Below are 12,929 nucleotides of genomic sequence, written 5' to 3' on the forward strand. Positions count from 1 at the left end.
ATTTCTCCAGGAAAATCGTAAAGTTCAAGTCAAGGCTCTGTTGCAGATGGTTTGAGTTTAAATTTTTAATTAGGTATTATTTTTCAGTTTAGGAAGAACTCTTCAAAACTATACCTCTCAAGCAGACAATCCTAATTCCAAGTTTAAAGTGAAGACCTGGTATAGTTCCAGCTGCCACAGAGATGTGACATGCCCATAATGAAAACTATCTGACATGAAGGAAAATTCACAGGTGAAACAGAATTTTTCCCATTATTCATCCCATTTTAAAGTTAAATCAAATGCGAGGAAAAAATATTTTTAAAAAGCTTTTTTATGTCATTTTGTGCTTTATCACCATTCTATAAGCTAATAAATATGCAGTACTACTGTTATTATATCAGTGCATTCAGAACAATCTATTATCCACTCTTCAAAAACAGAACATATCATTGTATTGATTTAACATTAGAAATATTATATCATAATTATTAATAGTATACTTAAATATCTCCAGAATTTTAACAACTATAATTACTATATACAATTCAGTACAATGCATCTAACTGTCCATTTGCACATAGAATCACTGTAAATGTCTGATTCAGTTCATACTAAGGTCACTTGGAAGTTTCAGGGACTCAGATGAAGTCACTCAGATATTATGCATTAGGAAGCTGTAAATGAATAGGCAGACAGATATGTGAAATTGAATTGGTTTATAATTTCAGCACAAATTAGGACTCAGATCCTGCAAGCACTCACTCACTTTAACAGAAGACTAAAGAAGATACATGACTTCAATGAGGGCATAATATATAAACAATAGGGTTATATAAGCACAACTGCAAGACATAATTTAATCTGATGAACCTTTCCTATTGGTGATAAAAGACCCTGCTTGATTACTGGAATCTAGAAATAGTTGTCAAGGCCAACAGTTAGGGGAAAAATCTCATATAAATAGCTTTGTTTATGATTCTAAAACAGGAGAAGGCTCTTTAATACTCTTGAATATTTAGTGCATTTACTATTCCATGCACAAATATGTCATAGCATTTAGGCTTTTCTGTGTCTAGTTACTAGTTTAAGCCATTAAAATACTGAAAAAATAGTACATTATAATATCACTGTAACAACTAAACTAAAAATCGTGTCATGAACAATATGTTTGAAACAGTAGTAAAAGAAACCAGTAATACAATGAAGCTTGCAAAAACTAAGCTTAGTTCAACTGTCTCTACACCAAATGCTAGTAATGCTTAAATGATTCATTTTATACCACATAGCATCAATAGTGTAACTAGTACAGTTTGTACCCTAAGCTAGCAACCTCCCTTTTCTACCCTGCTCCTTTTCCTCTTGAATTGTTTCTCTGCAACACCCAAGCCATCTGCTCCAACCCTCCCTGCTCTGTACCAAGGGCTGCTTTCTTGCTCTCACACACCCTACAGCAACTGCCACCCTTTATCCTTGTTGGCATTTCCTATCACCACCAACTGCCACAAGCAGCAAAATCAGAGGCAAGAGGGAAGGAGGGAGTAGAAAGGGCTGGGGCAGCAACAGGAAACTTGCAAGCTTGACCCCAGCCACTGATTCCCGTCACCATCAACTGCTGCAAGCTGTGAATTTAGTGGCAAGAAAAGCAGCACAAAAAAGAGAGAGCACACAGCAGGACAAGGTGGAGGGGACCCTCTAGGTCAGCACCATGAGCTAGTGCCCCAATCTCCCACATCTAGTTATGCTACTACAGTCTACCACACTTTTCTATAATAACATGCGAAAATGTGTAAAAAAACTGGTATTGATATAGTCAGTCAACTAGTATGTATGGAGTATTATCTACTCTGAATGAATGTAACCATATACATGGGTTGTTTTCATTGAGGTAATCATAAAGATAGTACAAGAGGTGAGGCCAGGCAAAAGTTTGTTCTGTATCCAAAGGAAGACCACATTGCAGTCAATGGCTTGGAGCTGTTAAGGATAAAACTTCTATTTTGCCAAGATTCATATCCTCTGATAATGGAGCATATCGATGGCAGAAGATCACTGGGATTGTGTTAACGCATCCTACTGCTTATTTTTTCTCAAAAGGCATTCCTTTGAAACAAGTATGTTGTAGAAAGTGGATACTGTATGAAAGAAATATAGTTACTTCAAGAACCCTCCAGAAATATGAAAGGATAGTTGGTTGCAGTATTTACTGGCAGAAGACCAGCTATCTACATACCACAATATAAAATGTCACTGTTTTAGACCAAAAGTCAAATCTCAAATTGAGACTGAAACAGAAAAATAGTTATTTTTTAAATCAGCTTTATGAAAACAAGGCCATTCAACTGGCACACTGCATTTCCCACTTCCCTAATCTGTACCACAAAAATCCATAACTCAGAAAGTCATAAAACTCCCATCTGGAACTACTTCAGATGCACTGTTAATCTAGTTAGGTTCCTCTGCCGTCTTCTGTCCTAACCACATACATGTATCTTGCTGTGAGTTTTTTTTGCTTGAGTCTTCCAGGACAGACATGGAGAGCTTATTTTTTTCCCAGGCAACCATAGCAAACCTTGGGTCCACCTGTATGACTAGTCATTCCAGCATTATTAGAATGGTCCAATTGTCCTGAAGAGTCAAGACCTCTCTTTTTTAGCATATGCCTAGTATAACAAGGCGCCAAGGCCCTTGTTACTTTAAGATGGGAGAGTAACAGTTGAGAGCTGCATTTTGATGGGGGGAGGCTGAGCTTAGGCCAGCAACTGAATAGGCAGCTCATCTGTGCAAGCTGCAGCGGAGAGAATCAGGCAGCTCACTTAGCTCAAGGGAGATACCTGAAAGGGGAGGTGCTCACAGAGATAAAAGCTCAACCCTGGGCCAGAGCAGTCAGTCTAGCTCTGATCCCTTGATGGTGAGGATCTCCTACCTGCAGGAGTAGCTTCAGGGAAGCTGAAAGCTTAGAGAGTGGCTTGCAGCATGTAGAGACTGGAGCATGTGGCCACCGGAGTGGCTTGCAGCATGTAGAGACATCGGTCATATTAGAGACTGATGGTTTATGTTTGTATTTTGTGTATAAGTAATAGGAGGACTGGATTGTGGCTGTATGGATGGGGTGGAAATCACAGCGAGGGTGTGCCTAAGTAGGACTTTGTGTTTGAGCCTTGGAAGGGCAGGGGCCTAGAGGGTGGACAGCAAGCAGAGGGGTCAGAGACTGGTCAATGCCCACAAAGCCAGACAGAATTGGAGGCAAAGGTGCAGCTATGGGGGACAATAGAGACCATGATTAGAGCCCTTAAGGCATAATTAAGTCCAAGAGGGCCACAATTTAGTGCCTTAAGGTGATTAAGGCCTGTAGAGCCAGGATCTGTGCAGAGAGCAAGCTTAGTGCCAGCAGAGCACAAGTAGAGCAAGGAAATGAGTAATGCAATTTGGTCAGTGGACAGAGGGTCTGGCAAAGTGAAGTGAATGTGGCCTGCCTCAAAGTGGCCAAGAGAATCCTCCTCCAGGTTAAAAATTACATAGATCATTATTATTTTTATTTCAGTTGTGACCAGAGAACCCAGTTAAGTATGGGCTCCACTGGTCACCATAAAAAAGATAATAGAAGAGTACCCTTATCCAGAAAACTTTAAATCCAGGGTGTGACAGAGCACCTTTGGTGCCTGTCACCTTAAGGGCCAGAGCAGGCAGTAAGACATCTTGCAGATGCAGGCCAGGCCTGATGAGGGGATTACATGACCACAGGAGAGCCAGCTGATTGGAGGGGAGGGCTGAGCGGACTCCATGTTTTCTCAGGCCCGAGCCAGTAGTCTGCTGCTGGCAGCTAGAAAGGCACTACCTGGCAGAGCAGCTGCACAGGAACACCTTAGAGGTAAGGGCAGGAGCTATGGGGATGGCAGGAGGCTCCTGGCCCTGGGTATGACTTGAAACTGCACCCTGCTGGGAAAGGATGGCTTGGTGGGGCTGCCTATGGCGGAGCAGCTCCCCAGAAATACCAGGCCAGTTGCCTCCCCAGTGAAAGGCAGGTAGGGGTGCCTTATAACCCCAGCCACATTACTCAGTGGTTATAGAACAGACAATGGGGCCAGGCCTGCCTACAGAGCGGAACCTGAGCCCCTGGAGGTATAAGACCCCAAGTCCCAAGAACGGGGCATAGAGTTGGCCCCAGTGAGGGGGTAGAAAGTGGCCCCAGGAAGGGGAGCAGGAATATGTAGAGAGGCCTGCACAGAGTAGGGTTCACCAAGGCGGGCCTGAAGAGCTATGTGTAACAGGTGTAGAATGGGGCTTGCTGAAGCAAGTCTGAAGGACTGCATCAGGACATGCAGAGTAGGATCAGCTGAGGTGGGCCTGAAGAGCTGCACATAAGCCAGCCAAAAAAAGCATTAGTAAGAGCCAGTTGCCTGGAGAGGGTCTAGTGGCTACAGTCAACCTAGTGTTTAGGTGTAAGGACCATTGCCACATAGAGTGGGTGCATGAGGCACTAGAAGGACTGCGTGGGATCGCCCAGAGTGTAAGTAGGCAAGCCTGATGGCTCACCTAAGGCTGTTCATGCAACAGGGTGGGTTGTGTGTGACCCTAGAAACTACTAGTCTGCTAGAAACTACCAGTCTGCCCAGCAACTAGTAATGCATTTCAAATTGGTTGGCTGACAGCCAACAGGTGCTGGCCTCCGTTGGACCAGATAAATGATGTCATAAGGGCTATATAAGTTAAGGACTGCCCAGGAGGAGGAGGCAGCAGCTATGAGGAAGACTCAGAGAGAGAGAGAGAAGAGCTGAACCGTCTGAAACATGCTCTCTCTCTCAAAACTTATGATCAAGGAACCAGACAGAGGGGAATCTCCACCTGCCTCTGGATGATACTTGTGAGTAAGCCACCTGAGATCTAACTAGATATACAGCTTGTAGTAACTCAGAGGCATGATCAAAGGCTACCAGCCATGCCAGTTTGCTCTATGGGATTTCTCTGATATTGCTCTACCCTGTACCCTATTCTAACCCTACCCCTTGTAACCAATAAAGTTCTCCTTTGTACCTAGCATGGGAAACTTATTGTGTGTGGGTCTAGATTATGCCTTGGGGTCCCCTTGGTTCGGCTGACTAAGGGAGACCACTACTTGTGCTTCTGACTGAGAGAAGCACCCCCAAGTGCTTGAAGTGAGTCAAGTACCCTCGAGGGCTACTAGGCCTGTGTTTCCCAGTGTGTACAGAGCCAGAATCAAGCCCAGCCCTGGGTGGTGGCAGTTTTTACCCCAGGCTAGTGGGTGTGCTCCAGGAAGGGGGTCAGCCAGATGTGAGGCACCCCCAGGGAGGCACTCAGAGCCTGGAAGGTGGTTGGGCGCAGCGAGGTGGGTGGCTCAACGCAGGAGCACCCGCTACTGGCCTGCCACAGTGACCAGCCATGAGTAGGCTTCTTTATCATACAGAGTAAAACAAAATTCAATGAGGGTAACAAATACAGGTAATTTAGGAAAGAATACAAGAGTAGACATTGTTGTAAGAAGTGATTGTTTGGATGTGTAGTCATGCATCATTTGCATACTTAAAATCTTTTTTTTTTCTGTCTCTTTTTAAAAGAAAGAGATGAACAATATCCATAATCTCTGTAGACAACTTGCCTTGTGGTTGTTAATATTCGAAGACAGTTACAGTAACTCTGGCACATGATCTGAGTAGAGGAGAGACACCAATTAATTTGTGAAGATTGAATAAATGCTTACTATCTCATGGGTCAAACAAAACGATGTGTAGTTAAAGGAAATAAACAGCCACTACATATATGGAACCTAGTAAATGAGCCAAACTATAAAACCCAAACATTGGCTCCAAGTAGTAACTGCTGTAAAAATGTTTCCAGTTCAGATAACTTGACTTTTCAGCACCTTTTTAATATGAATGGCCATGAAGTGCTGATACTCCATCTGTTGACATTGCCGGGCAATATGGCATGACACTCCAACAGCTCCAATTACTCCTCTCCAATTGAAGGTTGTATCCAACGCTGCAAGTGCATTCGATACCATCAGGCACAGGAGCCAGAGCTCTTTAGTACTTGGTCTTATGTGAAGACAGCTTGGCCAGAACATGTACCCACATCTGCAAGCCACTCTTCTGTTCTTTCCTGCCATGTCTTGATCTTATCGGATAAGTAGAAGGCTCCCAATGTCACTGGTGCTACTCTAGTGGGTCCATGGATTTCTCTCACAGGGCTCCTGCCTCCCCTTCACCCCATCCATACACCAACCAGGTGTTTCCAAAGTGAAAAACTGATTGTAAAACAAGAGAAAGTAAAAGAAATACATTCTGTACACCTGACACCCAGTCAGGGTTGTCAAAATATCCAAGTAAGGTTTTAGAGCCTCAGGGCTTGACTCTCCGTCAGGTTTACTTTGGCCCTTCTGCCAATTCTTACATGGTCCTTAACTCACATTTAGACAATAAGTAAGTCCACCCCAGACAGGGCTTTCCCCATTGTCAAATAGTCCGGCCAAATGGATAAAGAAGCAACAATGAAAAACATAAAACGCTTGGACCTTCTGGTCCCTTAACTTAGATTTGAGCTCCAATCCTCTACCCTCAGTCCATCTCTTGTCCACTCCTGGTCATGGTGACTCCCCGTCACCTGTCCAAAATACTGGCCACCTTCTGCCGGGTACTCTTCCGAGTGCCCCGGTTTCAAGTGTGCTCTCCCTCCAGCGCAGGGACTGCCCACAGGATGCTGGGCTCATAGTAACCCTGCAGCCCTGTTCCTGCTGCTGGCTGTCCCTGCTGCACCAGCCTTTTTCCACAAGCCAGTGCTGAGCTTCCAGTTATACCAGAAGCTGCGGTGTGTTCAACTATGTGCATCAAGCACACAATCTAAAGCATGTCTGCTGCTTTTGCTGCTCCCCCGCTGCTGCCAAAGTTTCTGCTGAGAGGTAAGAGGCATGACCAGCCCTTACTGGGCCCTCCAGATCTTCCCCAGTGCCCCACATCAGGTCCCTGAGGTTTCCCTGTCCCATGTCTCTCGGGACGCCAAGAACTGATTTCCCGCAGAGGTGATGAAGATGGTAGCCATATAGGAGCCTATGTTGTGCGCAGTGTAGTAGCTTACTTTATTGGTCAGACAGACACATTTCCTCATTAACTAAATCCAATGCATTGCTCTTCAAGCCCAGCATGGAAGTTTTAGGCACCATAACACTGAACTTTGTAGCAGCTAACCTTAGGCACTTTGTTACCATAGTGGAATACCAGTCCAGTATTATGACACTTGTTATATATGGAGTAAAATAAAGTAAGGACCAGTTAAGTCATTATCCCATGAGATTAAACTCTAGGGTGACCATATTATTTTTAAGAAAATTGAAGACACTGTGCCCCCCCACCCTGGCCAATCCCCACCCCAGGTAAGAGTAGTGGTGTTCAAACCAGCCCACTCCCACTGCCTCCACCCACTGCTTAGGAGGGCACCAAAATACAAGTTCACCCAGGGCACCACACACACACACACACACACACACACACACACACACACACACACACACACACACACACACACACACACGCATGCACGCACAAATATGAGCAGCCTAAGCACTCTCCCCCTCTGCCCCCGCCCTGCCCCAGGCAAGAGGAACAATGCCCAGCCCAGCCTGCCCCCTGCCTCTAGCCACTGTTGAGGAGGAGCTGGGCCAGGCAGTATGGGCAGGGTGGCACCAATCTGGGCCTTTTGCTTTTATTTTCACCAACCAGCCAGGATGTTGGGATGGCCTCTAAAATCCAAGATTGTCCTGGCCAAACCGGGACATATGTTCACCCTACTAAACTCCCACTGACATAGCTAACCCAACCACCACTGTTACAGGTGAAAGATACTACTACCTAATACTCAATTAAAGACTGGAGGATGAGGCTCTACTATGAATATTTTGGATAGCATAAGACCCTTGCAGGTGACTGATTTATTCCCTTTAACATACTGTGTATGCATTAAGAACTAAAACATGGAAATATATCCCTGAAACATGGAAGATATGGTCATTAGCCATTTTGAAATGAAAACTTCACAACTGAACAAGGAAGAAACTAAATTCAACACCCTGCTTGTCATCTGACACCTTCAGCTAATCAGCCTGCTTCAGCTTTGTCTTAACTAAATTTGCACACTCGCAGAGCAGCTTTTTACAAATGGACTTTTGCACCCAGGGGAACTCTACCATCTCTCAGTTACCCTGTGCAAGATGAAGTTTCATTTCTGCCTGGGATAAATTTTTCAATCTCTGAATTCTCCTTTGCCTGAAGAAGGGCATTTAGGCCCAAAACCTTGCAAATAGAAACAAAATTGCACCTATTTTAATTGGTCTAATAAAAAACACCACCTCTTCCCAAAGAGTTCTGTCTACTTAAAAATGGAATGTTCTAATAAATTATGTGAGAGAGACATATTTAGTGAGCAGACCCATCACTGAAAGCCAGCCTGGCCTTGGTACACCAATCTACTTGATGTGTGACTTGGGTACAAGTTGTTTAGCCTGTTTGTGTCACGGTTTCTCTAACAATAAAGTGGAAATCATTATACTAACCCATTCTTTAAAGCAGCTGCAGACTTATGGATGAAAAGTTAAGTATAGGAACTAAGTATTGTAACATCTTATTCACATAAAGTCTATAAAGCTTAATTCATATTGGGTGTTCCTGAGCCTTTGCATAAAATGTACTTTACTGTTCTTACCAGCAATTATAGCCAAATATCTAAAACATGTATAAGTATGGTGCAGACAGAAGTGCAGCTCCCAACTGTAACGCCAGATGATTTCTGAAAAGCGTTTTGAGTTACATTATCCCAGACCAAACAGAAGTTCCCTGTTAGTTTCAGGGAGAAGGGGAATCTAGTTGTGGGCTGAGAGCCTGCAGCAAGGTTCCCATAGCAATGGCCAGGCTCTCTGCCAGTGGTGGCTATTTTCAGACTGAGGTGGGGAGAAAGACAGCTGAAGGAGCTCATTCTTGGGGCTCCCCAGCTAGTGCTGAAGGGTGCGGTGGGTGGATTGGAGCCCTCCCACCTCGAGGTGCACTCTTAACACACCTGCCCCACCCTTTGCGGGGTGGGGGCTGAAAAAACCTGTCTGAGCTCCCTCTGCTCCCTTACCCCCCTCCCATTCCAGAAACAGGCACAGGCTGGGAGCTTTGCATACACAAGTTACAGAAGACATTACGTTTTGAAATGTCTTCATCTGATAACTGTACCATGAGGGGTCAGATTTTCACACAATTAACCATTTTTGAAGCTGCCTGCACCCATGCACTTTTGTTTGGTTATGGCTATAAACTGCTTTCTATGGCCAGATCAGGCAAAAATTGTTCTGTCTGTACCTGCAGTGCCCAAGTATAATAGGCAAGTATATCAGAAGATAAATTAATTCAGTCCAGCATTGAGGAATCGAGCAATAAGTCAGGAAACACAAGGAACAGACTGACTTGAAATAAGAGTTTTCCTTGAGCATAGGTTGCAGAATAGGACCCTATATGTGTACATACCCAGTCGCATTCTTCTGGCACTGCATTATAGAAATAAATGTTCATCTCTATTTTTTCTGAGTTATTCAGATATTTTTTTCTTTGTCTGCCTCTCTTTAAGGACTTGCAGTAGGAGGGGTATTAAGGGAGATTTACTGTGATGCCATTTGAAAAGCACTGACACTGTAAGTTTTTATTTTTCTTAATGTTTTGAATGCCACGACTCCACTTTTTACTCCAAAGATGAGGTTACAAAAATGAGTTTTATTTTATTTTCCAGCAGCAGTGGCTTTGAGCATTTAAACAGGCCAAAGAGTGTCACCCTGCACACAAACAGCAAGATTCAGGCATTTCTTTCAGTATGGTTGTAAACTTCTATAGGAATGTTTGTATTTGAGTCTCCCAGTCTTAAAGGAACATGGGCTTTTTCCCCATATAAGGGAAATGAGAAGAGAACCAGATCACTCTTGTGCTATTAAAACCTTCCAACATTAATTTAGTGGGTGTATTTTCAGCAGTTGATAAGTTTAAACTTCTAATTTCAATATCATACTTATGTATTTTCTAGGCTTAATAATAAAATAAAATACTTGCTTCATTTAAATTTATTCTAAGACGCATACAAATCTTTCTGTAAGGGGCCTGGCTGAGGTCAACAAACTCTTTAATGTTAACATCAGTGGCAGTAACACACAGTCCTAGGTTTTGTAAAAATAATATTGGAACCCCAATATTGAGGTCTTTATTTACATGAGTAGACCAACTCAAATACAAGCAAGAAAACTTTGGTGCAAATTCCCTAAAATGCACATACTACAATCCCCATGCCTTTTAGCCTAATTTTCAATTAAAAACATGATTTTCAAAAAGTAGAATGCAGATAGTAGTTGGTTGATTTCTACCTTGTAGACTAACCAAAGTACGTATGTATACAGAAGCATACAGCACAAGCTTCCATGAGCCCAAGCTCACTTAATCAAATGGGGTTTTTTAGAGTAGCCAAGTAATATTCAGAAGAAGTTGACAGCTGCTTTCTTGAAAACTTAGCACTGTGTCCAAAATCCTTTAAATTGCACATGTTGCAGAACCTTACAGAAGCATAGCCCAGATGAGAACCATGGGTGAAATCATCCCTTATCACAGGGGATGAAAAAGCCTTATATAGGGATTATTTGTACCATGGGCCAATCAGGGTCAAAGTTTTGGAGGACAGTTAATGTCCAGCAGAAATCTTACCAAAATGAATATTTCCTGAGAGCACACTTCGAAAGTGCTACCAACAGAGCCTCAACTAGAGGGAAAGCAGTTTGCAGCACATTTCAGTTGCAGTTATGCTTCGGCAGGAACTGGGAAAGCACTTCAGGGGGACAGAGCAATAGTACAGAAGTTGGAGTAAAACCCAAAGAACGGCCTGGCTTGTGGCACTCCTGAAAACTGCACAGATCTTAGGAAAAACACTAAAGTTAGGGAACCCCAGGTAAGGAAATTCTGTTCCCCAAGGGAGCAATGCCTGGAAACTCTACAATGGTTTTTATTACCCTACACAGAGGACCCTATTTCCACAGAACGGATGATCTAGCGCCACTTATAAATAAAGTAATTTTCCCTGTGATACCCATAGCATCGTATTATTTTTCAATAGAATATTAAAAATCTAATATATGTTTCTTTTTTATGTGTTACATTTCACTCAGCTTACACAATGAAAACAGGCAGGTCATTTTCAGGTACATCTTCTCATGCTGATGCCTGATGGGATTTCCAACATACAAGGATTCTTTTAAGTTTAAAAAGGAAAAAAAAAGTTTCAGTCCCATTTTAAAAAGCTACACAAACACCTCTCTTAATATGAAGGACCCCACCCTACCTCCACTGAAGCCAAAAGCTGTTTTGTCAGCATTAGGTGCTGTACAAACATATAATGAGACACTCTCTTAGTTATAAGTATCACAGTATCTGCTATATAAAAGAAAGCAATGCAGAAAAGGAGTGGGGCACAGCGGTGAATACACACATAGGTCCCTGGTTGGCAGATGAGTATCTTTGTGGAGCCTAGAATATTCACAAGCCAACTGTCTGGCTCCAAGCCCTGCTGCTGAGTTGTTGATATTTTTCCTATTCGGCAATAGGTGCACTTCCCAATAGAGGTGACTGAGAGCTCCTCAAATGCATGCATGTAAATTGGGCCACCCCACACTTTACCCAGATGGCTCATTCATCCTAACATGCTAACATTTAGCCAGATACTTTTTGCTTTACTTGCATTGCGGTTGGAGAGTTATATACTTTGCCCAGTGCCAACCTGCATCTCCTCCTGTCCTTTTGCCCAAAACAGAGGGTAGCTTGCCTATTCTGAGACTGCTTGTTTTCTTCCCCTGCCCCAGTAGGGTGAACCACAGCATAAGACAGGGTCTAGTCACCTGAAATAAGGACCCAGAAGGAACATGCTTAAAAGCCTTTAAGATTAATGGAATAAAAGAACTAACTGGGAAAGAATGCTCTTTCCCAGGCCCCTGGCCTACCTCGAATTTGAACACCAATAGTTTGTCCCTATAGCACTTTGAGTCCTACACTTGTTACCTCCAGTCTGCCAGGCACTAAATTCAATACCCCAACTGTCTACCACTGTTCAAAACCGATTTCAAAAGCGCTAACACTACCTCAGCTAGTGCTCAGACTTCGCTGTCCATTGCTGTCGTCTTCCTGAACTACAGTCGTGTTTAAATTAATGCTCGGGCTCAAGATGGTTTTCAGAGGAGCTGTTTCAAGAGCAGCACCCCAGACAGGAGGGAGCGAGGCAGTGCCCCCGACGTGCCTCTAGGTGGGGCCCGGGGCCCGTCTGTCGCTCCCGCCCGCGTGCTCCCAGCGCCGCAAAATGGCAAAGCCCGTCTCGCCTAGCTCTTGGCGTGAGCTTTAAAGAAGGGATCGCGCAGGTTTGGCTTAAAAGTATGCCTTGCAACGGGGAATAATCATAATAATTAATTTAAAAAATACCAAAGGCGGGGGGGAGTGTGAAAAGGAATCGAGAATCGCGGCTATCCCAAAGCTGAACAAAACCTGGGCTAGAAGCACGGCTGATGGATGGGTTTTTATCTGCAAGCCACCTGGAGGGGAACGAAGCACTCGTTTGCCGTGGTGAAATGGGGGGAGAGGGGGCTCGCTGATGGATTGGGGAGCTGGGGAAACGGCCACTTCCCGGGCATCCGTACTCTAGCCCCTGACCTCTCCGCCGCCGCGCCCTGTAAATCTCTCTTTATTGCCTTCCCCTCCTTCCAGCTCGTGCTGCCGCGCTCCCCCGGGGCTGTCGGAGAGCGCGGGCTTGGGAGCACCCGGGGCCGGCGCGAGCAGCTGGAGTCAGAGGCGGGGGGAGGCGGAGGAAGCAATTGATCTCTGCGAGGGAAAGGCAGCGCGCGGCGGAGGAGAGCCGCGCGGCCCGGCCCGGCCCGGCCCTGCGCC

The 12,929-nt window shown here is 44.4% G+C and overlaps 1 protein-coding gene across 1 annotated transcript in view; it reads left to right on the forward strand.

The window, feature by feature from the left end:
- The first annotated feature begins 1,764 nt into the window (after nucleotides 1–1,764).
- Nucleotides 1,765–12,929, forward strand: part of NKX3-2 (NK3 homeobox 2) — a 14,612-nt gene continuing 3,447 nt past the window's right edge. Inside the window, exon 1 of the mRNA XM_006016784.2 lies at nucleotides 1,765–1,803. Within this exon, the coding sequence (XP_006016846.1) occupies nucleotides 1,765–1,803 (39 nt within the window). The remainder of the gene's footprint in view (nucleotides 1,804–12,929) is intronic.

This window comes from Alligator sinensis, unplaced genomic scaffold (assembly GCF_000455745.1).
Source record: "Alligator sinensis unplaced genomic scaffold, ASM45574v1 scaffold104_1, whole genome shotgun sequence".
Taxonomy (NCBI): Eukaryota; Metazoa; Chordata; order Crocodylia; family Alligatoridae; genus Alligator; species Alligator sinensis.